Source organism: Ranitomeya imitator, chromosome 3, assembly GCF_032444005.1.
Source record: "Ranitomeya imitator isolate aRanImi1 chromosome 3, aRanImi1.pri, whole genome shotgun sequence".
NCBI classification, from domain to species: domain Eukaryota; kingdom Metazoa; phylum Chordata; class Amphibia; order Anura; family Dendrobatidae; genus Ranitomeya; species Ranitomeya imitator.
The window spans coordinates 684,818,917-684,846,342 of NC_091284.1; the positions used below are offsets into that span (position 1 = coordinate 684,818,917).

The window sequence follows — 27,426 nt, forward strand, 5'->3', positions numbered from 1 at the left end:
ACTTCTTACATTACATGAGTGATATCTATTGTACATTCTACATTAGCTCAGAAACCGGACAGTATAGTCCTCTATACAGAATAATGAGCCCCATATATTGCTCCAAACAGAATAATGAACCCTGTTGTGAGTTCTGTTTTTGGGCTCCCTCTGGTGGTTACTGATGGTACTGGGTGACTTGTGTTCTGCTGTCTCTGGTGTCCACCTGTTCTATTAGGATTTGGGAGTTTCCTATTTAACCGGGCTTTCTTGTCATTTCCCCGCCGGCTATCAAGGTTATCAGAGTGTTTTGTTACCTCAGCTTCTGGCTTCAGTAATCTTCAGGACAAGCTAAGTTTTTGATTTTCTTGTTCCACATTTTGCTTTATTTTTGTCTTGTCCAGCTTGCATATAATTGTTTCTTTGCTGCTGGTTGCTCTAGTGGGCTGTAATTGCTCCTCATGTTCCATGAGTTGGAACATGAGTTCAAGTAATTACAGGATGGTTTTTTGAAGGGTTTTTTGCTGACCGCGCAGTTTACTTTTGTATCCTCTGCTATCTAGTTTTAGCGGGCCTCATTTTGCTGAATCTGTTTTCATACTGTGTATGTGCCTTCCTCTCATTTCACCGTCATTATATGTGGGGGGCTGCTATTTCTGTGGGGTATTTCTCTGGAGGCAAGAGAGGTCTGTGTTTCTTCTAATAGGGGAAGTTAGATCTTCGGCTGGTGCGAGACGTCTAGGATCAACGTAGGCACGTTCCCCGGCTATTGTTATTTGTGTGTTCAGGTTTAGGGTCGCGGTCAGCTCAGGTTCCATCACCCTAGAGCTCGTTGGTGCTTGTCCTTTTGTGATTCCCTGCCATTGGAATCATGACAGTATAGCCGGCCAAAAATGTTTGGGCTGAAGTAGGAGGAAAAGTAGTCTGAGGAAGTTTTTTTTTTTTTTTTTTTCTCCTCTGAGGTTGCTGCTTAGCCCTAATTGCAGCCTGGCTGATTTTTTTTTTCCTCCTCTTAATCCTTGAATGGCTCTGACCTTAGCTGTTTATCATGGACGTCCAGAGTTTAGCTTCCAGCTTGAATAATCTTGCTGCTAAGGTTCAAAATATACAAGATTTTGTTGTACATGCTCCTATGTCTGAACCTAGAATTCCTATTCCAGAGTTCTTTGCTGGAGATAGATCTAGTTTTCTGAATTTTAGGAACAATTGCAAGCTGTTCCTTTCTTTGAAATCTCGCTCTTCTGGAGACCCTGCTCAGCAGGTTAAGATTATTATATCTTTCCTGCGGGGTGACCCTCAAAATTGGGCATTTGCATTGGCACCAGGGGATCCTGCGTTGCTTAATGTGGATGCGTTTTTTCTGGCATTGGGTTTGCTCTATGAGGAACCTAACCAAGAGATTCAGGCTGAAAAAGCTTTATTAGCTCTCTCTCAGGGACAAGATGAAGCAGAAATATATTGTCAAAAATTTCGGAAATGGTCAGTGCTTACTCAGTGGAATGAGTGCGCCCTGGCTGCAAAGTTCAGAGATGGCCTTTCTGAGGCCATTAAAGATGTTATGGTGGGGTTCCCTGCGCCTACGGGTCTGAATGAGTCTATGACTATGGCTATTCAGATTGATCGGCGTTTACGGGAGCGCAAACCTGTGCACCATTTGGCGGTGTCTTCTGAACAGGCACTTGAGACAATGCAATGTGATAGAGTTCAGTCTAGAAGTGAACGGCAAAACTATAGGCGGAAAAATGGGTTGTGCTTTTATTGTGGTGATTCAGCTCATGTTATATCAGCATGCTCTAAACGCACAAAAAAGGTTGATAAGTCTGTTGCCATTAGTACGTTACAGTCTAAGTTCATTCTGTCTGTGACTCTGATTTGCTCATTATCATCCATTTCCGTCGATGCCTATGTAGATTCAGGCGCTGCCCTGAGTCTTATGGATTGGTCATTTGCCAAGCGATCTGGGTTTAGTCTTGAGCCTCTGGAAGTCCCTATTCCTTTGAAGGGAATTGACTCTACACCTTTAGCTATGAATAAACCTCAGTACTGGACACAAGTGACCATGCGTATGACTCCCGTTCATCAGGAGGTGATTCGCTTCCTGGTATTGTATAATTTACATGATGTTCTAGTACTTGGTCTGCCATGGTTACAAACTCATAATCCAGTCCTTGACTGGAAAACAATGTCTGTGTTAAGCTGGGGATGTCAGGGGGTTCATGATGATGCACCTCCGATTTCTATCGCTTCATCTACTCCTTCTGAGGTTCCTGTATTTTTGTCGGATTATCGGGATGTTTTTGAGGAGCCTAAGCTCAGTTCGCTTCCTCCTCACAGGGATTGCGATTGTGCTATAGATTTAATTCCTGGTAGTAAATTTCCTAAAGGTCGTTTGTTCAATCTATCAGTGCCAGAGCATACTGCTATGCGGGATTATGTTAAGGAGTCCTTGGAAAAGGGACATATCCGTCCATCTTCGTCCCCTTTGGGAGCAGGTTTTTTTTTCGTGGCCAAAAAAGATGGGTCCTTGAGGCCTTGTATAGATTATCGTCTTTTGAATAAGATTACCGTAAAATATCAGTATCCTTTGCCTTTGTTGACTGATTTGTTTGCTCGCATTAAGGGGGCTAAATGGTTCACTAAGATTGATCTCCGGGGTGCGTATAATCTTATACGAATAAAGCAAGGTGATGAGTGGAAAACCGCATTTAATACGCCTGAGGGCCATTTTGAGTATTTGGTAATGCCTTTCGGACTTTCTAATGCTCCTTCAGTCTTCCAGTCCTTTATGCACGATATTTTCCGTGAATATCTGGATAAATTTATGATTGTGTATTTGGATGATATTTTGGTTTTTTCTGATGACTGGGAGTCTCATGTTCAGCAGGTCAGGAAGGTGTTTCAGGTCCTGCGGGCTAATTCCTTGTTTGTAAAGGGCTCAAAGTGTCTCTTTGGAGTCCAGAAGATTTCTTTCTTGGGGTATATTTTTTCCCCTTCTACTATTGAGATGGATCCCGTCAAGGTTCGGGCTATTTGTGACTGGACGCAGCCTGCATCTCTTAAGAGTTTGCAGAAGTTCTTGGGCTTTGGTAATTTCTATCGTCGTTTTATAACTAATTTTTCTAGTGTTGTTAAGCCTTTGACGGATTTAACTAAGAAGGGTGCTGATGTTGCTGATTGGTCTCCTGCGGCTGTGGAGGCCTTTCAGGAACTTAAACGCCGGTTTTCTTCTGCTCCTGTGTTGCGTCAGCCTGATGTTTCGCTTCCTTTCCAAGTTGAGATTGATGCTTCCGAGATTGGAGCGGGGGCGGTTTTGTCACAGAGAAGCTCCGATTGCTCGGTGATGAAGCCATGTGCGTTCTTTTCTAGAAAATTTTCGCCCGCTGAGCGGAATTATGATGTGGGTAATCGGGAACTTTTGGCCATGAAGTGGGCATTTGAGGAGTGGCGTCATTGGCTGGAGGGTGCTAGACATCGTGTGGTGGTCTTGACTGATCACAAAAATCTGATTTACCTTGAGTCTGCCAGGCGTCTGAATCCTAGACAGGCTCGTTGGTCACTGTTTTTCTCTCGTTTCAATTTTGTGGTTTCATACCTGCCAGGTTCAAAGAATGTGAAGGCGGATGCTCTTTCTAGGAGTTTTGTGCCTGACTCCCCTGGAAATTCTGAGCCCACTGGTATCCTTAGGGATGGGGTGATTTTGTCGGCCGTCTTCCCAGACCTGCGACGTGCTTTGCAGGAGTTTCAGGCGGGTAAACCTGATCGTTGTCCGCCTGAGAGACTGTTTGTTCCGGATAGTTGGACCAGTAGAGTCATCTCCGAGGTCCATTCTTCTGCGTTGGCAGGTCATCCTGGAATATTTGGTACTAGAGACTTGGTGGCCAGGTCTTTTTGGTGGCCTTCCTTGTCGAGGGATGTGCGTTCTTTTGTGCAGTCTTGTGAGGTTTGTGCTCGGGCTAAGCCTTGCTGTTCTCGAGCCAGTGGATTGTTGTCACCTTTGCCTATCCCGAAGAGGCCTTGGACGCACATTTCCATGGACTTTATTTCGGATCTCCCTGTCTCTCAAAAAATGTCTGTCATCTGGGCTGTGTGTGACCGCTTTTCTAAAATGGTTCATCTTGTACCCTTGCCTAAGTTGCCTTCCTCCTCTGAGTTGGTCCCTCTGTTTTTCCAGAACGTGGTTCGTTTGCATGGGATTCCGGAGAACATCGTTTCTGACAGGGGATCCCAGTTTGTGTCTAGATTTTGGCGGACGTTCTGTGCTAAGATGGGCATTGATTTGTCCTTTTCGTCTGCATTCCACCCTCAGACGAATGGCCAGACGGAGCGAACTAATCAGACCTTGGAAACTTATTTGAGGTGTTTTGTTTCTGCTGATCAGGATGACTGGGTTACCTTTTTGCCGCTGGCCGAGTTTGCCCTTAATAATCGGGCTAGTTCTGCTACCTTGGTTTCTCCTTTCTTTTGTAATTCGGGGTTTCATCCTCGTTTTTCCTCTGGTCAGGTGGAGCCTTCTGATTGTCCTGGAGTGGACATGGTGGTGGATAGGTTGCATCAGATTTGGAGTCATGTGGTGGACAATTTGAAGTTGTCCCAGGAGAAGGCTCAGCAGTTTGCTAATCGCCGTCGCCGCGTGGGTCCTCGACTTCGTGTTGGGGACTTGGTGTGGTTGTCTTCTCGTTTTGTTCCTATGAAGGTCTCTTCTCCTAAGTTCAAGCCTCGGTTCATCGGTCCTTATAGGATCTTGGAAATTCTTAACCCTGTGTCGTTTCGTTTGGATCTCCCGGAATCGTTTGCTATTCATAATGTGTTCCATCGGTCATTGTTGCGGAGGTATGAGGTACCTGTTGTTCCTTCGCTTGAGCCTCCTGCTCCGGTGCTGGTGGAGGGAGAATTGGAGTATGTTGTGGAGAAGATCTTGGATTCTCGTGTTTCCAGACAGAAACTCCAATATTTGGTCAAGTGGAAGGGTTATGGTCAGGAGGATAATTCTTGGGTGGTTGCCTCTGATGTTCATGCTGATGATTTGGTCCGCGCTTTTCATAGGGCTCATCCTGGTCGCCCTGGTGGTTCTCGTGAGGGTTCGGTGACCCCTCCTCAAGGGGGGGGTACTGTTGTGAGTTCTGTTTTTGGGCTCCCTCTGGTGGTTACTGATGGTACTGGGTGATTTGTGTTCTGCTGTCTCTGGTGTCCACCTGTTCTATTAGGATTTGGGAGTTTCCTATTTAACCGGGCTTTCTTGTCATTTCCCCGCCGGCTATCAAGGTTATCAGAGTGTTTTGTTACCTCAGCTTCTGGCTTCAGTAATCTTCAGGACAAGCTAAGTTTTTGATTTTCTTGTTCCACGTTTTGCTTTATTTTTGTCTTGTCCAGCTTGCATATAATTGTTTCTTTGCTGCTGGTTGCTCTACTGGGCTGTAATTGCTCCTCATGTTCCATGAGTTGGAACATGAGTTTAAGTAATTACAGGATGGTTTTTTGAAGGGTTTTTTGCTGACCGCGCAGTTTACTTTTGTATCCTCTGCTATCTAGTTTTAGCGGGCCCCATTTTGCTGAATCTGTTTTCATACTGTGTATGTGCCTTCCTCTCATTTCACCGTCATTATATGTGGGGGGCTGCTATTTCTGTGGGGTATTTCTCTGGAGGCAAGAGAGGTCTGTGTTTCTTCTAATAGGGGAAGTTAGATCTTTGGCTGGTGCGAGACGTCTAGGATCAACGTAGGCACGTTCCCCGGCTATTGTTATTTGTGTGTTCAGGTTTAGGGTCGCGGTCAGCTCAGGTTCCATCACCCTAGAGCTCGTTGGTGCTTGTCCTTTTGTGATTCCCTGCCATTGGAATCATGACAGAACCCCATATATTGTCCCATACAGTATAATGGCCCCATATAGTGCTCCATACAGTATAATTGGCACCACATAGTCCTCTATACAGAATAATGAGCCCCATATACAGGGGTGAACCTAGCCACACTGCTGTCTGAGGCAAACTTCAAAACGGCGCCCCCCCCAAACACATATACAGTACAGCCCCCCTATAGGGCTCCCATCTCATATACAGTCCCCCCATACATTACATGAGTGATAACTATTGTACATTCTACAATAGGTCATAAATCAGACAGTATAGTCCTCCATACAGTATAATGAGCCCCATATATTGCTCCATACAGTATAATGAGCCCCATATATTGCTCCATACAGTATAATGAGCCCCACAGGATGCTCCATACTGTATAATGGGCACACAGTGTTCCATACTGTATAATGGGCACACATAATGCTCCATACTGTATAATGGCCACACAGTGCTCCATACTGTATAATGGCCACATATGATGCTCCATACTGTAAAATTGTCACACATGATGCTCCATACTGTATAATGCCCACACATAATGCTCCATACTGTATAATGGCCACACAGTGCTCCATACTGTATAATGGCCACATATGATGCTCCATACTGTAAAATTGTCACACATGATGCTCCATACTGTATAATGCCCACACATAATGCTCCATACTATATAATGGCCACACAGTGCTCCATACTGTATAATGGCCACACATGATGCTCCATACTGTATAATGGCCACACATGATGCTCCATACTGTATAATGGCCACACATGATGCTCCATACTGTTTAATGGCCACATGATGCTCCATACTGTATAATGGCCACACAGTGCTCCATACTGTATAATAGTCACACATGATTCTCCATACTGTATAATGGTCACACATGATGCTCCATACTGTATAATGGCTTCACGTGATGCTCCATACTGTATAATGGGCCCACATGATGCTTCATACTGTATAATGGCCACACATAGTTACTCCTACACATCTGGCTGCGCTCCGTACACCTTGCACACACGGCTCCACTCCGTACTCATGCGGCTCCGCTCCATACACCTCGCACACACCCGGTTCTGCTCCATACACCTCACACACCCAGCTCCGCTCCATACACCTCATACACACCCGGCTCTGCTCCATACACCTCATACACATGCAGCTCCACTCCGTACACCTCATACACACCCGGCTCCGCTCCGTACATCTCATACACACCCGGCTCCGCTCCGTACATCTCATATACACCCAGCTCTGCTCCGTACACCTCATACACACCAGGCTCTGCTCCGTACACCTCATACACACCCCGCTCTGCTCCATACACCTCATACACACACGGCTCCACTCCATACACCTCATACGCACACGGCTCTGCTCCATACACCTCATACACACACTTACCATGGCAACCAGCACAGCAGAGTCTGCAATCCATGGAGATCCCGATCATGTGACTCCTCCCCTCCTGTGACCTCATCACAGGTCCTGTTTGCACAGAGCAGCCAATAGGTGATGTGCTGCTCTGCAGGTGCAGGGATGACCGGCTGATATTGCACACCGTGGGTTGTGAGCAGGGGGGCGCGCACCGCACTAGTGACAGCAAATGTCAGGGATTATGGAGAGTCAGTAGCAGGTGTTCTGACCGCCGCTCTGCCGCCCCCTGTCTTTCAATGAGGACTGCCGCCTGAAGCAAACGACTCAACTTGCCCCATGATAGCGGCGCCCCTGCCCATATATTGCTCCAAACAGAATAATGAGCCCAATATTATGCTCCATACAGAATAATGAGCCTCATATAATGCTCCATACAGTATAATGGGCACCACAGAGTGCTCCATACCGAATGAGCCGCATATATTGCTTCATACGGAATTGACCCCATATAATGCTCCATACAGTATAGTGAGCCACATATAATTCTCCATACAGTATATGATGGGCCCCATCTATTGCTCCATATATAATGGGCCTCATATAATGCTCCATACAGTATATGATTGGCCCCATACATTATACTGAGTCCTATATATTGCTCCATACAGAATGGGCCCCATATAATACTCCTTACAGAATGGGCCCCATATAATGCTCTAAAAACAATTGGCCCCATAAGATGCTCCATGTATAATGGGCCCCATATAATGCTCCATATATAATTGGCCATATAAAATGCTCCATATATAATTAGTCCCATAAGATGCTTCATATATTATTGACCCCATATACTGCTCCATATTAAATTGGCCCCATATAATGCTCCCTATAGAATTGGCCCCATAAGATGCTCCCTATATTATTGGCCCCATAAGATGCTCCATATAGAATTAGCCCCATATAATGCTTCATATATGGGCCCCTTCTGATGGTCCCAATATATTGCTCCAAATAAAAAAAATAAAAAATGAAATACTCACCTCTTGTTGTTTGACACTGCTCTGCTCTGGACTCCTCACTGTTGGCGTCTTCCTGCTCTCTGTGCTCAGGCAGAGGGCGCGCACTGGTGACGTCATCGAGCCCTCTGACCTGAACGTCACAGTCAGAGGATGGAAGACGCTGCAGCGCTGGAACCGAGAGAGGTAAGTATCACAAGTGCCAGGGCCCAGAGCAGGCGGGGGGTCCACTTGCGGGGGCCGGCACTATAGCGCGCCAGTGTCCCCGATGGCGAGTGGGCCCACTGCCTGCTCAGGGCCCCAGCACATGCCCGGGTGCGCCAGGTGCTTGTGCCAGCCCTGCCTGTATGTAGCAGAGCCGATCAAAGTATTGCAGTTTCTAGTCTCCCATGGAGACTATTGAAGCATGCAAAAACTTTTAAAAAAATGTTTTAAAAAAATACACATATTTGGTATCACCGCGTTCAGAACCGCCCAATCTATAAACCTATAAACAGAATTATTCAGATCGGTAAAAGGTGTAGCAAAAAAAAAAAAAGCCAAAATGCCAGAATTACTTTTTTTGGTCACTGCAACATTGCGTTAAAATGCAATAACAGTGATCAAAAGATCATATCCACACCAAAATGGTATAATTACAAACAGTAGCTCAACATGCAAACAATAAGCCCTCACCCATGTGTCATGGAGACACTACGTGTTAGGGCTGGCGGAACGCACCAAATAATTATAAAGATTGAATAAGGTGAGTTCGCAGCCCGGGGTCCACCGTGCAGAGATGATACCTGCTGCTAGGTAATGGCAGACAGTAAATGGCGGTATAATGAAAACACACACGGGTTAGCTACACCCGGTCTGAAGGAAGTGAACCCTGTTGCGTCACAGGGCCGCAATACCGCAGAGGAAAGACAAGTATAGAGTCACAGAACTGTGCCCCAAGACGTGGGGTTAGAGTCCCTTTAGACCACTTGCATTCGGCACCGGAGCTGCGGTGCCAGGGAAAATAAACACAAATAGATTTAGTGCAGACACCACTAACCGACCTAATTAGGGACAGGTAAGCGCACTGGTTGCGCACGGTGCCGCACTGGCTAATGCTGCATATAGATGCCATTAGATTGTGCCTGGTGCTGGATGGCACCAACTGGCGCTAGACAGCGCAAACATTCGCGAGCATTCATCAACACTAGGGATGGGTATGATTCGGAGCTTTCACCAGAACAGGCATACATACACACACAATAACTGATTTATACTAGCGCATGGCCATACGGCCATGCGAACCTTTTATAGCGGAAGATCTCCAGGACCTTCCTAGTGGTCCAATAGGAGCTGCTACAGGACCTGAGCATGTGACCCCCGACCTCCAATGAGAAGTCGTCCCTTGGGCATGCTCAGAAGAAGAAAAGCAGGACAGTCCCAGGAGAACCTGCTTGCCGCTGATCAGTACTGGTTACGATGGCTGAGCCTGGAAAGTTAGCAGTAACCAGCTGCACAGTATCAGCTTGAGCCAGATGCTGGGACCAACATCTCTGCTGAGCAGGCTACACTGCAGCTGGAAGAGAATGGGAGACCGTAGTGGACATGGTTTGAGATTCCCCCTGTGCAGCAGCGGGAACTAGACACCTAACACCACGGGTCTAGGAAAATGATGCAATTTTTTTTTAACAAACTTTGAATTTTTATTTCACCATGTAAATAAAAAACAACCTATACATGTTTGGTGTCTGTATATTCGTAATGAACTGGAGAATCACAATGACAACTCAATTTTAGCATTTGGTGAACATGGTAAAAAACTCCCAAAAACTGTTGTGGAATTGCACTTTTTTTGCAATTTCACCGCACTTGCAATTTTTTTCCCCATTTTCGAGTACATGACATGGTAAAACCAATGATGTTATTCAAAAGTACAACTCGTCCCACAAAAAACAAGCCTTCATATGGCTATATTGACCCAAAAATAAAAAAATACAGCTCTGGGAAGAAGGAGAGCGAAATGTGTTCACACTAGGTAAACACATAATTAATAGTTAACAAGGCCAAAACCTTGCCTACTCTAGGCCAAAACCACACCCACTTGCAGATAGCCAATTAAATTAATAAGTGGGCGGGGTTTGGTTTGGGTGGACATGGTTTTGTCTGCCGAACACTTGAATTTTACGCCCAATGAGGATCCATTAAGAGAATTCAGTAGCTCTCACTGAGGTGCCGGCTCCCGTTGTTCACAACAGGGAGCTGTCTCTTTGCCTTGGTTCGTTTGTGAACTACCCTTCTATTCAGCTTCCTATGACCTACATGCCCACATAGATGGCTTAGGTGGGTTGATCCTACTAACAGATTCCCAGTTAAACATATAATAAATAGGTATAAGACTAAAAGTAAGAAAGCATAGGTGATAACTTGCAGATTGGTTGGGTTGCATCTGCTGGGTGTTTCACTGATGCCAAGAACAGGACTCTGAAATGCTGGGTCATAATTGAGGCATCACATACCCACCAGAGATAGATGAGCGCTATATCCCTCTACTTCCAGGACTCCCACAGAGAAAGAATGGAGCAGCGGCATTTCAAAGCCCTATTCTCGAGATCCAATAATACGCAGCTTCAGATAGGAGATAACTTTACATGGTAGGGATAACCTATAAAATTTGGACATTCACTTTAGGAGACTTAATAGAAACATTCATACTGATAAACACACAAAAGCACACAACCATAAATAGGTAAGAAAACAGCAATGTGGCAATGTGTTTTTGTAAGATTCATGACATTATAATTACAGTGGGACATGCGAGCCCTCCACACTTGAGATTGGCGCCCAGACTGATACATCAGTTGTCCTTACATTGCATTGCTGAAGCCAATGAACTCGTTTCCTGCCATCCTTTTCAAAAACTGCATGACCTTGAGAACAGAAAGAGAGAGCTTGAGGGGATTCTGTAAAAGTATCTTGACACAAATAAGAACATTATTTATTCTTCGGGCTACAGGTACTGTACTGAATTAATTTATATTTTCATCTACAGACTCCTCCCTGTTAATGGAAAGCTCTACTAAACTGATGGGACTGGGCACATTAAGTTTTGCCTTAATTTTGTGTTTAATCTAAGACTGTGCTCACATCTGCACTTGGGGTCTCAATCAGTATGCAGCAGTACATTTCTTGCTGTCAAAACTCCCTCGACACAGTTTTAATCTGCTCAATGATAAATTGGCAGTGTTGTTGAATGGCAGAAGCACTGGAGGTTTGGCATTCACCAAAACCTTGCAGATTATTCATGTACAGTATAGACCAAAAGTTTGGACACACCTTCTCATTAAAAGATCTTTCTGTATTTTCATGACTATGATAATTGTACATTCACACTAAAGGCATCAAAACTATGAATTAACACATGTGGAATTATATACTTAACATAAAAGTGTAAAACAACTGAAATTATGTCTTATATTCTAGGTTCTTCAAAGTAGCCACCTTTTGCTTTGATGACTGCTTTGCACACTCTTGGCATTCTCTTGATGAGCTTCAAGAGGTAGTCACCGGAAATGGTTTTCACTTCACAGGTGTGCCCTGTCAGGTTTAATAAATGGGATTTCTTGATTTCTTGCCTTATAAATGGGGTTGGGACCATCAGTTGTGTTGAGCAGAAGTCTGGTAGATACACAGCTGATAGTCCTACTGAATAGACTGTTAGAATTTGTATTATGGCAAGAAAAAAAAAGCAGATAAGTAAAGAAAAATGAGTGGCCATCATTACTTTAAGAAATGAAGGTCAGTCAGTCCGAAAAATTTGGAAAACTTTGAAAGTGTCCCCAAGTGCAGTTGCAAAAACCATCAATTGCTACAAAGAAACTGGCTTACATGAGGACCGCCCCAGGAAAGGAAGACCAAGAGTCACCTCTGCTTCTGAGGATAAGTTTATCCGAGTCACCAACCTCAGAAATCGCAGGTTAACAGCAGCTCTGATTAGAGACCAGGTCAATGCCACACAGAGTTCTAGCAGCAGACACATCTCTGCAACAACTGTTAAGAGGAGCCTTTGTGCAGCAGGGATTCAGGGTAAAATAGCTGCTAGGAAACCACTGCTAAGGACAGGCAACAAGCAGAAGAGACTTGTTTCGGCTAAAGAACACAAGGAATGGACATTAGACCAGTGAGAATCTGTGCTTTGGTCTGATGAGTTCAAATTTGAGATCTTTGGTTTTAACCACCGTGTCTTTGTGCGACGCAGAAAAGGTGAATGGATGGACTTTACATGCCTGGTTCCCACCGTGAAGCATGGAAGAGGAGGTGATGGTGTGGGGGTGCTTTGCTGGTGACACTGTTGGGGATTTATTCAAAATTGAAGGCATACAGGGCCAGCATGGCTACCACAGCATCTTGCAGCGGCATGCTATTCCATCCGGTTTGCGTTTAGTTGGACCATCATTTATTTTTCATTAGGACAATGACCCCAAACACACCTCCAGGCTGTGTAAGGGCTATGTGACCAAGAAGGACAGTGATGGGGTGCTATGCCAGATGACCTGGCCTCCACAGTCACCAGACCTGAACCCAATCGAGATGGTTTGGGGTGAGCTGGACCGCAGAGTGAAGGCAAAAGGGCCAACAAGTGCTAAGCATCTCTGGGAACTCCTTCAAGATTGTTGGAAGACCATTCCCGATGACTACCTCTTGAAGCTCATCAAGAGAATGCAAAGAGTGTGCAAAGCAGTCATTAAACCAAAAGGTGGCTACTTTGAAGAACCTAGAATATAAGACACAATTTCAGTTGTTTCACACTTTTTTGTTAAGTATATAATTCCACATGTTTTAATTCATAGTTTTGATGCCTTCAGTGTGAATTTACTATTTTCATAGTCATGAAAATACACAAAAATCTTTAAATGAGAAGGTGTGCCCAAACTTTTGGTCGGTACTGTAGATTGTATAATTCCATGCAGAGATCATGTTTATTATGTAGCACAGTCGATGTCATTAAATTATTAAACTGGCTATCTAAAAAATAAATGTAACTAAATAAATGATAAATTAAAATACTTGCTAAACCAACAGCCACTTTCCCCTGGAATCCTCCGAGTGTCAGATTGTACCAAATCCTCAGTGCATGGAAATATTTAATATAGTGCTTAATCTGGGTTTTTACACTTAGGCCACGTTCACACGTTCAGTATTTGGTCAGTATTTCACATCAGTATTTGTGAGCCAAAACCAGGAGTGGGTGATCAATACAGAAGTGGTGACGTGTTTCTATTATGCTTTTCCTCTCATTGTTCCACTCCTGCTTTTGTCTTACAAATACTGATGTGAAATACTGACCAAATACGGAACGTGTGACCGTGGCCTTCACACATGTGCAGTTAGAAGCTGTCGAGTTCAAGTCAGATGACCTGTGGCCGGACAGTGCATCGTGGCCCATATTAGGACCATGAAATCCAGATATGTGAATCCAGCCTTATGAGTTTGGGAAGTAGGGGTATGGATGTGTAGGCAATTCTCCCACAATAACAATTTTGGGTAGAAAACCAATGTGCCAGTCACGAGAAATCTAGTGTAGAATCCATATGAAAATGAGATGGAAAATGCATTGGGGCGTGTCTATACACCCGGACTAATTTTTCCTCTTCATTACTTACTTCCCGGCAGCACACTCCTCTCTCTGATGGATAGCCCCGGCCTCTGTCATCTTTATGGAAGCTGAAATATTCTACATGAGGCAGAATTACATGGGCCAGCTCAGTTGCAGTACATTCTCATATGTGGGCACCTACACTACAAGGAAGGCATTAAAAAATGCCCGAGCTGCCGATTACAGAGACGAGGGTGACACTAAGCGGGAAATAATGAAGAAGGAAGAAGCAATGTATTGGCATGTCCCCAATAAATTATAACTGGCACATGGCAGAAGGGCCATGTTACATTGAAATGCTTAATGCAAAATCGTTAACAGATGCCTGAAACAAAAAAAATGCTTAAAAAGTAGTGATGTTCTGCTTTGTGTCTAGAATGGAGATATACTGCAGGTAGCCGACTACTGTCAAGCCTTGTGGTGTAATTGTGCGGAGCTGGAAGCTGTCTGGTGTCCTGAAGGCTGGGTGCTGTAAGGACAGGATTACATGTCTTATGATGTCATGGGTGGGAACATTCATCTTCTCCTTGAATGGAGACGTTCAGATACAAGTTTGCTGGCTCCTAACCAGAAATTGCAAGAAACACGAAGAATATAACAACTTGTAAACCTGCTGCACACTAACACACCAGAGACCGCCAGAGTGTGGGCACTACACCTCTGTGAGTTAAATGGGTCAATAATAATTTGCTTTCTATTTTATTAACTTTCCTATTTTTCATCCCAGACAACCCAGTGTTCTCTAAAACGCAGAATAATCATGACATTGGTCATTAAACTCTGCAGCTCGTTGCACTGACAAAATGAGCTGATTCTAATATATTAGTCAATAATGGATATTTTCATGTGTAAACCAATAACTTGGCCATGTTCAAGTGTTGCAAACGTTTATTGAAAGGGGTTGTCCACTATTAGGACTACCTCTTCTTGATCAAAATGTTTGGCCCCTATAAAATAATAAAGCTTATACTCACCTCCCGTGCAGTTCTCGCGGTGTCCGTACGTGCTTTCTTGGGGCTTCCGTGCGGTTGTTGTGACTCATGAGGCTGGCACCCAATCAGCACTGGCGTCACTGTCCCCGCCTTCTGACAGATCTGTACTTCCTCTTCCTGCTCAATTCGACAGGAGGCGGGGACAGTGACATCAGCACTGATTGGAAGCCGGGGTCATGTGTCGCAACACCGCATCACAGCCGCGGGAAGAGCGAGTGCTGACACTGCGGGAACGCCACCAGCACAGGAGGGGAGCATAGGCTTTATTATTTTATGGGGGCCAAGCGAGAGGAATGAGAAGGGGTTGTCCAACTAGTGAACAACTTCTTGAAACCTGTGTCTCTGGCAACTGAAAAAGTGACCAGACATTATAATTAATAATGCAACATACTTACATAATCAAACTTTTCAGCCTTGTTAGCCCCTTGCTAAAAAAAAAAGAAGAAAAAACTACATTATCACACCAGAAAATGTCATGTTAGCATTACCTTCATTCAAAGTGTCTTTTTACTATGTTTTGCAGCAATAACTATAGAATCATCTAATAAATACTTAGTGAAAATCCCTAGCTAATAAAAAATTATTTAATTGAAACAGCAAAACACAGCTCAGTAAGTGACACAACGCTGTAGTCGGGGGTCTCTGCCCCTACATCATGCTGCTCTCAGATTACATAACAAAAACCTGCTGACTGACAGATTCCCATGTTCTGTAAGCTACATAAGAAGAACCTCCATACTCACTTTAATCAATGAACAATTCACAATCGCTCCCGCATTCACCATGGGGTTGTGTGGCTTTCCTAATAAAAAAAAGAATACATATACATCTCTGGTTGCGGTAAATGATCCCGTGCTGTAATGTCTGTATACTCTCTTGCTTCCTCCCCTGCCCAGGAGCTGTGGTATGATCAGACCATGTTCCTGTACGGTTAGACACGGCCATTACACAGCAGGGGCACATTTATAGGATTATCTCAGCACAGGGACATTTAAAAAAAACAACAAAAAACTGTGAAACAAAATATTATTCAAAGATCTATTGATTAAAATCTTGATTAAAATTAATTTTGTTCTTGCGTAAACCCCTACTTTTTTAATGTTTTTTTGGCTTTTTGTTTTTTTTTTAAAGAAACAAATGCTTGAGTGCCAGGTTTCTTATGTCTGGGACACCCTATTATCAGTACATAGATACTTAGGTAAAATCTATAATTATCGTGAATTGCAAAAGTTTCTTAAAAACAGAAATTCTGCAAGAGAACAAAGAGGTGAAAAGTTGTACAATATATTCATCATTTTGAAGATTCACCCCTTCATTCCTCCTTTCCTCTATGTAAGGGGCAGGAGGAAGAGTGAGAGTTTTTTTTAGTGTGAGGTAATGTGTTGCTTGAAGGACAAAGGTGGGAGAATGGTAAAAGATAGAGAATGCTGAAATGTTGGGACCCCACTTTGATTCTTCTTTTAAACGCTCTAAAAACCTAACGTTTACAAGAGACATGGCTATTGTCATCAGTCTATAGGTTTTATCTTACTCTGTTATCACAAACTGGTCCAGTGAAAGATATAAGAAACAGCTGACATGAACTAGTATAAGAATACATCCTTCCTGTGACCGATCTTTACTGCAGCAATGCGTGGCGGGACCATTTTATTTCCGGCATAGGCTCAGAGAGGCGAGTGCTTACTATAGGGTCCAATTTAAAAAAGGTGACTTTATTGTTGGCAGATGGGCTCATACGCTTTGGTCAAAACATGCTTTGAGAACGTGATATTTTTATGTGCATAGCAATTGTGGACTTCATGTATTTAATATTTGCAGAGAAACATTTCATGTTCTATGTATTATAATTATTTATTTTTAGAACATCATTGATTCCATGGTGCCGTGATACAAAAGAAGGGGTAACATATAAAATCTACTATATAAAGCTGAATGTGTGTGTGTGTGTATGTGTGTATGTATGTTCGGGATTGGCATCTGCACCGTCGCAGCTACAGCCACAAAATTTTGCACAGTCACACGTCTGGACCCCGAGAGTGTCATAGGCTATATTGTGAGGTGAAATTTTAACCCCGCGCGTTCCAATTCACCAAACAATTTTGCCCCTATCTACATAATGGGGAAAAAAGTGAAAGGAAAAGTGTTGGAGGCGTTGAAGCTACAGCCACAAAATTTTGCACAGTCACACGTCTGGACCCTGAGAGCGTCATAGGCTATGTTGTGAGGTGAAATTTTAACCCCGCGCATTCCAATTCACCAAACAATTTTGCCCCTATCTACATAATGGGAAAAAATGAAAGGAAAGGTGTTGGAGGCAAATTGACAGCTGCCAGATGTGAACAAGGGGGACGTAAAGAGTGAGAGCGATGGCGCCAAAGAGTATATACCGTACAGTTGCTAAGGTGGGGCCCCGACATGGGATACTCACCACACACGGGGATATGAACACACACACAAAATGCGCCACACACTTCCACGTGCTTGAACACATATCACGCTCAGCACACATTTCACCACACATTCTCCAACCTCGCCACATAAAAGTCGAAACACAAAAGTCGCCGCTCAAAACTCGCCACGCGCAGAACTCGCCACATGCAAAAACTAGGCTCTTGCAAAACTCGCCACAAGTGCAAAACTCACCTCATGGAAAACTCGCCACACGCAAAACTTGCACATGCGGAAAAATTGCCACATGCACAAAAGTTGCAACACATGCAAAATTTCTTCACACAAAACTTGCACATACTCAAAAGGCACCACACAAAACTCGCCACGTGCAAAACTCGCCATGCGCAAAACTTGCTGCACACAAGTTGCTACACTAACCTGTCACATGCAACTCGACACACAAAAAGTTGCTACACGCATGTTGCCACACACAACTCATCTCACAAAAGTCGCTACATACATGTCGCCACACGCAACTCAACACACACAACTTGACAAACGAAACTTGCCCTAAAACACACACAAGTCTGGTCTTATCCTTCAAAAATAAAAATCTGATTAATAAGCAGACAAACTACAACAAATGTACCATAAAGGAAATACGGCAGCTGTCAGTCACATGACCTGTCTATTATGTGTATGTGTGAGCTAATATATACTGCCAGGGGGAGGGCTTCCTGCTGGCTGGGGAATTATCAGGCTGCCAATTTAGCTTACAAATACTGAGGTAAAAATACTGAGCAAATAACGTGTGAACGAGGTCTAATACAGGAGGAGATGACACACAGGTATATACTATATACAGGAGAGATGACACACAGGTATATACTATATAGAGGAGGAGATGACATACAGGTACATATATATACAGGAGGAGATGACATACAGGTACAGTGGGGCAAAAAAGTATTTAGTCAGTCAGCAATAGTGCAAGTTCCACCACTTAAAAAGATGAGAGGCGTCTGTAATTTACATCATAGGTAGACCTCAACTATGGGAGACAAACTGAGAAAAAAAAATCCAGAAAATCACATTGTCTGTTTTTTTATCATTTTATTTGCATATTATGGTGGAAAATAAGTATTTGGTCAGAAACAAACAATCAAGATTTCTGGCTCTCACAGACCTGTAACTTCTTCTTTAAGAGTTTCCTCTTTCCTCCACTCATTACCTGTAGTAATGGCACCTGTTTAAACTTGTTATCAGTATAAAAAGACACCTGTGCACACCCTCAAACAGTCTGACTCCAAACTCCACTAAGGTGAAGACCAAAGAGCTGTCAAAGGACACCAGAAACAAAATTGTAGCCCTGCACCAGGCTGGGAAGACTGAATCTGCAATAGCCAACCAGCTTGGAGTGAAGAAATCAACAGTGGGAGCAATAATTAGAAAATGGAAGACATACAAGACCACTGATAATCTCCCTCGATCTGGGGCTCCACGCAAAATCCCACCCCGTGGGGTCAGAATGATCACAAGAACGGTGAGCAAAAATCCCAGAACCACGCGGGGGGACCTAGTGAATGAACTGCAGAGAGCTGGGACCAATGTAACAAGGCCTACCATAAGTAACACACTACGCCACCATGGACTCAGATCCTGCAGTACCAGACGTGTCCCACTGCTTAAGCCAGTACATGTCCGGGCCCATCTGAAGTTTGCTAGAGAGCATTTGGATGATCCAGAGGAGTTTTGGGAGAATGTCCCATGGTCTGATGAAACCAAACTGGAACTGTTTGGTAGAAACACAACTTGTCGTGTTTGGAGGAAAAAGAATACTGAGTTGCATCCATCAAACACCATACCTACTGTAAAGCATGGTGGTGGAAACATTATGCTTTGGGGCTGTTTCTCTGCAAAGGGGCCAGGACGACTGATCCGGGTACATGAAAGAATGAATGGGGCCATGTATCGTGAGATTTTGAGTGCAAACCTCCTTCCATCAGCAAGGGCATTGAAGATGAAACGTGGCTGGGTCTTTCAACATGACAATGATCCAAAGCACACCGCCAGGGCAACGAAGGAGTGGCTTCGTAAGAAGCATTTCAAGGTCCTGGAGTGGCCTAGCCAGTCTCCAGATCTCAACCCTATAGAAAACCTTTGGAGGGAGTTGAAAGTCCGTGTTGCCAAGCGAAAAGCCAAAAACATCACTGCTCTAGAGGAGATCTGCATGGAGGAATGGGCCAACATACCAACAACAGTGTGTGGCAACCTTGTGAAGACTTACAGAAAACGTTTGACCTCTGTCATTGCCAACAAAGGATATATTACAAAGTATTGAGATGAAATTTTGTTTCTGACCAAATACTTATTTTCCACCATAATATGCAAATAAAATGTTAAAAAAACAGACAATGTGATTTTCTGGATTTTTTTTTCTCAGTTTGTCTCCCATAGTTGAGGTCTACCTATGATGTAAATTACAGACGCCTCTCATCTTTTTAAGTGGTGGAACTTGCACTATTGCTGACTGACTAAATACTTTTTTGCCCCACTGTATATACTATATACAGGAGGAGATGACACACAGGTATATACTATATACAGGAGCAGATGACCTACAGGTATATACTATATACAGGAGGAGATGACATACAGGTATATGCTATATATAGAAGATGACATGCAGGTATATACTATATACAGGAGGAGATGACACACAGATATATACTATATACAGGGGAGATGACACACAGGTATATACTATATACAGGAGGAGATGACATACAGGTATATACTATATATAGAAGGAGATGACATTCAGGTATATACTATATATAGGGGAGATGTCACACAGCAGGTATATAATATATACAGGGGAGATGACATACAGGTATATACTATATACAGGAGATGACATACAGATGTATACTATATATAAGGGAGATGACAAACATGTATATACTGAGGTGATGAGGTGAAAATGAGAGGTGTGAGGTGAAAATGAAAAGGTGTGAGTGCAAAATGAGAGGAGTGAGGAAAAATAATGGAGTGATCAGAAAATGACAGATGTGAGGTTGAAATGACAAGTGTTAGGGGGGAATGAGAGGAGTGAGGGAGAAAATGAGAGGTGTGAGGGAGAAAATGAGAGATGTGATTGGGAAAATGAGAGGCGGGATGGGAAAATAAGAGAAGTGACGTGCTATAACTAACCACAGATATTTACTATGCCCAGGCAACGCCAGGCTCTTCAGCTAGTCTATATATATAAGAGGCATCGTGATTACTCGCTAATCCCGCCCCCTGCAAGTAGCTCTGCCCCCACCACATCACCACACACAATCCCGCCTCCACCCCATTACCACACACAATCCTTTCCCCCCCACCACATCACCACATATAATCCCACCTCCCCACCACATCACCACACACAATCCCGCCCCCCACCACATCACCACACAATCCCGCCCCCCCAGCACATTACCATACATAATCCCGCCCCACACCACATTACCACACATAATCCCGCCCCCCACCACATTACCACACATAATCCCACCCCCAACACATCACCACACATAATCCCACCCCCCAACACATCACCACACATAATCCCGCCCCCCACCACATTACCACAGATAATCCCGCCCCCACCACATCACCACACATAATCACGCCCCCACCCCATTACCACACATAATCCCGCCCCCCACCACATCACCACACATAATCCTGTCCCCCCACCACATCACCACACAATCCCGCCCCCCAACACATCACCACACATAATCACGCCCGCCCACCACATCACCACACATAACTTCGCCCCCCTACAACATCACCACACAACACATCACCACACATAATCCCGCCCCCCACCCCATTACCACGCATAATCCCGCCCCCCACCACATCACCACACATAATCCCGCCCCCACCACATTACCACACATAATCACACCCCCCACCACATCACCACACATAATCCCGCCCACATTACCACACGAGGCTCCGTCCCCACACATTACCACACGAGGCTCTGTCCTGTTATGAACAGGTAATTCAGAACCACAATGGACATTGAAGTTCATAGCACACAAAGTGACCTGACAATTACCAAAAACAAAGGACGAGCTCTGAGACGTGGGAACTCTGCTGACCGCAATCCCTAATCCTAACACACCACACTAGAGGTAGCCGTGGATTGCGCCTAACGCTCCCTATGCAACTCGGCACGGCCTGAGAAACTAACTAGCCCTGAAGATAGAAAAATAAGCCTACCTTGCCTCAGAGAAATTCCCCAAAGGAAAAGGCAGCCCCCCACATATAATGACTGTGAGTAAGATGAAAATACAAACACAGAGATGAAATAGATTTAGCAAAGTGAGGCCCGACTTACTGAATAGACCGAGGATAGGAAAGATAGCTTTGCGGTCAACACAAAAACCTACAAACAACCACGCAGAGGGGCAAAAAGACCCTCCGCACCGACTAACGGTACGGAGGTGCTCCCTCTGCGTCTCAGAGCTTCCAGCAAGCAAGAAAAACCAATAAAGCAAGCTGGACAGAAAAAATAGCAAGCAAAAATAACACAAGCAAAACTTTGCTTATGCAGGATAGGCCACAGGAACGATCCAGGAGGAAGCAAGACCAATACTAGAACATTGACTGGAGGCCAGGATCAAAGCACCAGGTGGAGTTAAATAGAGCAGCACCTAACGACTTAACCTCATCACCTGAGGAAGGAAACTCAGAAGCCGCAGTACCGCTCTCATCCACCAAAGGAAGCTCATAGACAGAACCAGCCGAAGTACCACTCTTGACCACAGGAGGGAGCTTGGCCACAGAATTCACAACACTGTCCCCACACATTACCACACGAGGCTCCGTCCCCACACATTACCACACGAGGCTCCGTCCTCACACATTACCACACGAGGCTCCGTCCCCACACATTACCACACGAGGCTCCGTCCTCACATATTACCACACGAGGCTCCGTCCACACACATTACCACACAAGGCTCTGTCCCCACACATTACCACACGAGGCTCCGTCCCCCCACATTACCACACGAGGCTCCATCCCCACACATTACCACACGAGGCTCCGTCCACACACATTACCACACGAGGGTCCATCCCCACATATTACCACACGAGGCTCCATTCACACACATTACCACACGAGGCTCCATCCACACACATTACCACACGAGGCTCCATCCCTACACATTACCACACGAGGCTCCGTCCACACACATTACCACACAAGGCTCCATCCTCACACATTACCACACGAGGCTCCGTCCCCACACATTACCACATGAGACTCCGTCCCCGCACATTACCACACGAGGCTCCGTCCTCGTTCATTACCACACGAGGCTCCATCCACACACATTACCATACAAGGCTCCATCCACACATGCAGCGCCCCAGAGTCCTGGTTTGTTGCAGTAATGTTATTCTTCCACCAGGGGGGAGTGATGTTACATCTAAAGACAATGAAAGATATCTTCTGTCCAGGTATCACACGCCAGTCCACCAGGGGGAGCTAAGGGTTCTATCTATTAGGCCACTCCTCACATTAGGGTAAAACTGGGGGGTTGGTGAGGAAGTCAGTCAGAATCAGAAGGAGAAGTCTGAGGAGAGTTCCTGGCTGGAGACTGACGAGGAAAGGTCTCCCGGTCGAGCTGGCTGGGGTGATCTCCAGTCAGAACCAGACTAAAGTCTGAGGAGGGAGAAGGACACGGAGCTGTGCCTGCAACCCATGCGGCAGCATCCTAAGAAAAGACAAGAAAGGAATTGTGCTGTAGTGAGTGAGAAAAGAAGTCATAGCAACAGGAGTGAAACATCAGTGGGAGACCAGCTAGAAGCAGGCTGCCTCCAGCTGAAGCGCAGATCCGGTGGCCAGAATACCGAGGGAGTAAAGAGCTCTATGCCGTTACTTCAGAGACTGGCAGGGCAGTTAATTCCAAGTTGGCTGTCCGACCTTTATACCTAAGAAGACACAGTGGCAACTTGTGGGGGTCGGGGCGTCTCTAGGGTCCCTATAAACAAGCCTCAGGCCATCAGTCATACGGGTTTTGTCCTATCCGTACCATCTGGGGGACAGGAGTAACAACAGTGAGGACCTTATGGTAGCTTATGCAAGTAGGGACCTACTACATTACTGTGTGCTAGGGAAAGGCTATTGAATTCCTCCTGGACAAGGGGACTCTGGATTTGCCTTGAGACTGGCCGGACTCTGTCTACCCTGTGGTCCCTACCCTGTGGATGCTGAAGCCTTCAGTAAGAGGTAAAGAGACTGCACCCCTGTGTCCTCGTTATTCACTGCGCCTTGCACCATTCACCAACTTCACTTTGGGAAGCCCTGGGGGTACACTTCACCTGTGGGAAGGTATGCCATCTAGCTGCCATAACATCACCCCAGCGGACCCCTAAGCAGCGTCGGTCATCCTGACCGAATACCACAGGTGGCGTCACGAACACTATCCTATAAACTACCGTCCACCTTTTATTGGATGCTCCCCTCAAAGGGCCACGGACTGGGTCCAGCCACTGTGACATCCCCATCGACTGCAGAAAGGGGGCCCGTTACCGAGTACCCCATTGCCCTTACCCTGGGGGCAATCCACACACATTACCACACGAGGCTCCGTCCTCACACATCACCACACGAGGCACCGTCCCCACACATTACCATATGAGGCTCCGTCCTCACACATTACCACACGAGGCTCCATCCTCACACATTACCACACAAGGCTCCGTCCCGTCACATTACCACACGAGGCTCCGTCCACACACATTACCACTAGGGTTGAGCGAAACGGGTCGTTCATTTTCAAAAGTCGCCGACTTTTGGCAAAGTCGGGTTTCATGAAACCCGATCCGACCCCTGTGCGGGGTCGGCCATGCGGTAAGCGACTTTCGCGCCAAAGTCGCGTTTCAATGACGCGAAAAGCGCCATTTCTCAGCCAATGAAGGTAAACGCAGAGTGTGGGCAGCGTGATGACATAGGTCCTGGTCCCCACCATCTTAGAGAAGGGCATTGCAGTGATTGGCTTGCTGTCTGCGGCGTCACTGGGGCTATAAAGGGGCGTTCCCGCCGACCGCCATCTTACTGCTGCTGATCTGAGCTTAGGGAGAGGTTGCTGCCGCTTCGTCAGAAGCAGGGATAGCGTTAGGCAGGGTCCATTAACCACCAAACCGCTTGTGCTGTAGCGATTTCCACTGCCCAACACCACCTTCGGTGTGCAGGGACAGTGGAAGCTACATTTTTTTTTTTTTCCCCTCAGCGCTGTAGCTCATTGGGCTGCCCTAGAAGGCTCCCTGATAGCTGCATTGCTGTGTGTACGCCGCTGTGCAAACCAACTGCTTTTTTCAAAGCACAAATCCTCTTGTTCCTTCCTTTCTGCACAGCTATCTTTTTTGTTTGTACACACTTTTTATTTAATTTGTGCATCAGTCCACTCCTTATTGCTGCCTGCCATACCTGGCTGAGATTACTGCAGGGAGATAGTAATTGAAGGACACTCCCTGTTTTGTTTTGTTTTTTTTGTGGCAGATTAAGATTGACATTTCTGCTAGAGTGCCATCCCTGTGTGTGCCATCTCTCAGTCAGTGGGCCATAGAAAGCCTATTAATTTTTTTGCTTGATTTGGGTTCCAAAATCTACCTGAAAAAATCACTACATCAATCAGTGGGAGAAAAATATTGGCCTCAGGGCTTGTGTGCCACTCCTGACTCCTGTGTGCATCATCACTCACTCAGTGGGCCATAGAAAGCCCATTTTTTTTTTTTTTTGCTTTATTTGGGTTCTAAATACTACCTGAAAAAATCAATAAATCAATCAGTGGGAGATTAATATTGGCCTTTGGGCTTGTGTGCCAGTCCTAAGCGTGCCATCTCTCTCTCTCAGATAGTGGGCCATAGAAAGCCTATTTATTATTTTTTTTATTGGGTTTATAAATTTTCCCTGGAACAAAAAAAAAAAAGTGGGAGATTAATATTGGCCTCTGGGCTTGTGTGCCAGTCCTGAGCGTGCCATCTCTCTCACAAATAGTGGGCCATAGAAAGCCTATTTATTTTTTTGCTTGATTTGGGTTATAAAATCTACCTGAAAAAATCACTACATCAATCAGTGGGAGAAAAATATTGGCCTCAGGGCTTGTGTGCCACTCTTGACTCCTGTGTGTGCCATCTCTCAGTCAGTGGGCCATAGAAAGCCTATTTATTTTTTTGCTTGATTTTGGTTCTAAAATCTACCTGAAAAAATCACTACATCAATCAGTGGGAGAAAAATATTGGCCTCAGGGCTTGTGTGCCACTCCTGACTCCTGTGTGCATCATCACTCACTCAGAGGGCCATAGAAAGCCCATTTTTTTTTTTTTTGCTTTATTTGGGTTCTAAATTCTACCTGAAAAAATCAATAAATCAATCAGTGGGAGATTAATATTGGCCTTTGGGCTTGTGTGCCAGTCCTAAGCGTGCCATCTCTCTCTCTCAGATAGTGGGCCATAGAAAGCCTATTTATTATTTTTTTTATTGGGTTTATAAATTTTCCCTGGAACAAAAAAAAAAAAAGTGGGAGATTAATATTGGCCTCTGGGCTTGTGTGCCAGTCCTGAGCGTGCCATCTCTCTCACAAATAGTGGGCCATAGAAAGCCTATTTATTTTTTTGCTTGATTTGGGTTCTAAATTCTACCTGAAAAAATCAATAAATCAATCAGTGGGAGATTAATATTGCCCTTTCTGCTTGTGTGCCAGTCTTGACTCCTGGGTGTGCCATCTCTCTCTCTCTCTCCAATTGTGGGCCATAGAAAGCCTATTATTTTTTTAGCTTAATTTGGGTTCCAAAATCTACCTGAAAAAATCACTACATCAATCAGTGGGAGATAAATATTGGCCTCTGGGCTTGTGTGCCACTCCTGACTCCTGTGTGCGTCATCTCTCCCTCAGTGGGCCATAGAAAGCCTTTTTTTGTTTTATTTGTTTTCTAAATTCTCCCTGAAAAAAATCTTTTAATTTTATTTGGTTTCTAAATTCTTCCTGAAAAAATCATTTTATTCTATTATTTTTTTTCCTAAAGTCTCCCTGAAAAAAAACAAATCAGTGGGAGATTAATATTGCCCTTTCTGCTTGTGTGCCAGTCTTGACTCCTGGGTGTGCCATCTCTCTCTCTCTCTCCAATTGTGGGCCATAGAAAGCCTATTATTTTTTTAGCTTGATTTGGGTTCCAAAATCTACCTGAAAAAATCACTACATCAATCAGTGGGAGATAAATATTGGCCTCTGGGCTTGTGTGCCACTCCTGACTCCTGTGTGCGTCATCTCTCACTCAGTGGGCCATAGAAAGCCTTTTTTTGTTTTATTTGTTTTCTAAATTCTCCCTGAAAAAATCATTTTATTTTATTTGGTTTCTAAATTCTTCCTGAAAAAATCATTTTATTCTATTATTTTTTTTTCCTAAAGTCTCCCTGAAAAAAAAAAAAAACAGTGGGAGATTAATATTTACATTTGTGCTTCAGTGACAGTCCTGCGTGTGTGGCATTTCTCTCATTTGTTGCCACCAACAACAGAGTGTGTAACATTGCATTGTGCCTGATTTTCGTTGTGGTCTCACTCACCTGTAAAGGGGTAGCTAAATCATACTGAAGTTATAGCTCACCGTGTAATTTGTGTGACAGCAACAAATACCGTTAGTTTGTTTACGTTTTTAAAACAATGAGGAAGTCTGGTGGAAGAGGTCGTGGCCGGGGGCGTTCATTGTCAGCTGGTAATGAGGGTAGTGGTAGTGGTGGAGCATCAGCTGGTCGTGGGAAAAAAAATATTGCACCTAAGTCTGGAGCTGTGGAGCCAGGTTCGTCGTCTGGCTACACAAGGCCTCGAATGCTCCCTTTTCTGGGAGTAGGAAAACCGCTTTTAAAGCCGGAGCAGCAAGAGCAAGTTTTGGCTTATCTTGCTGACTCAGCCTCTAGCTCTTTTGCCTCCTCTCGTGAAACTGGTAAATGTCAAAGCAGCGCGTCGTTAGTGGATGTTCACGGTCAGGGACAAGTCGCTTCCTTGTCCTCTTCAGCAAAAACAACAACAGAGAAGAATGCAGCAGGCGACACAACGGGTTACTCCATGGAGCTCTTTACACATACCGTCCCTGGCTTAGAAAGTGAAGCA

At 44.8% G+C, this 27,426-nt stretch overlaps 1 protein-coding gene across 2 annotated transcripts in view; it reads right to left on the minus strand.

The window, feature by feature from the left end:
- The window catches only part of GLS2 (glutaminase 2), a 172,021-nt gene that overhangs the window by 38,970 nt on the left and 105,625 nt on the right, over positions 1-27,426 (minus strand). For both annotated transcript variants that reach the window (XM_069758450.1, XM_069758449.1), the window contains exons 7-9: positions 15,598-15,656; positions 15,250-15,282; positions 11,078-11,136 (exon numbers count right to left, since the gene is read on the minus strand). In XM_069758450.1, the coding sequence (XP_069614551.1) occupies positions 11,078-11,136; positions 15,250-15,282; positions 15,598-15,656 (151 nt within the window). The remainder of the gene's footprint in view (positions 1-11,077; positions 11,137-15,249; positions 15,283-15,597; positions 15,657-27,426) is intronic.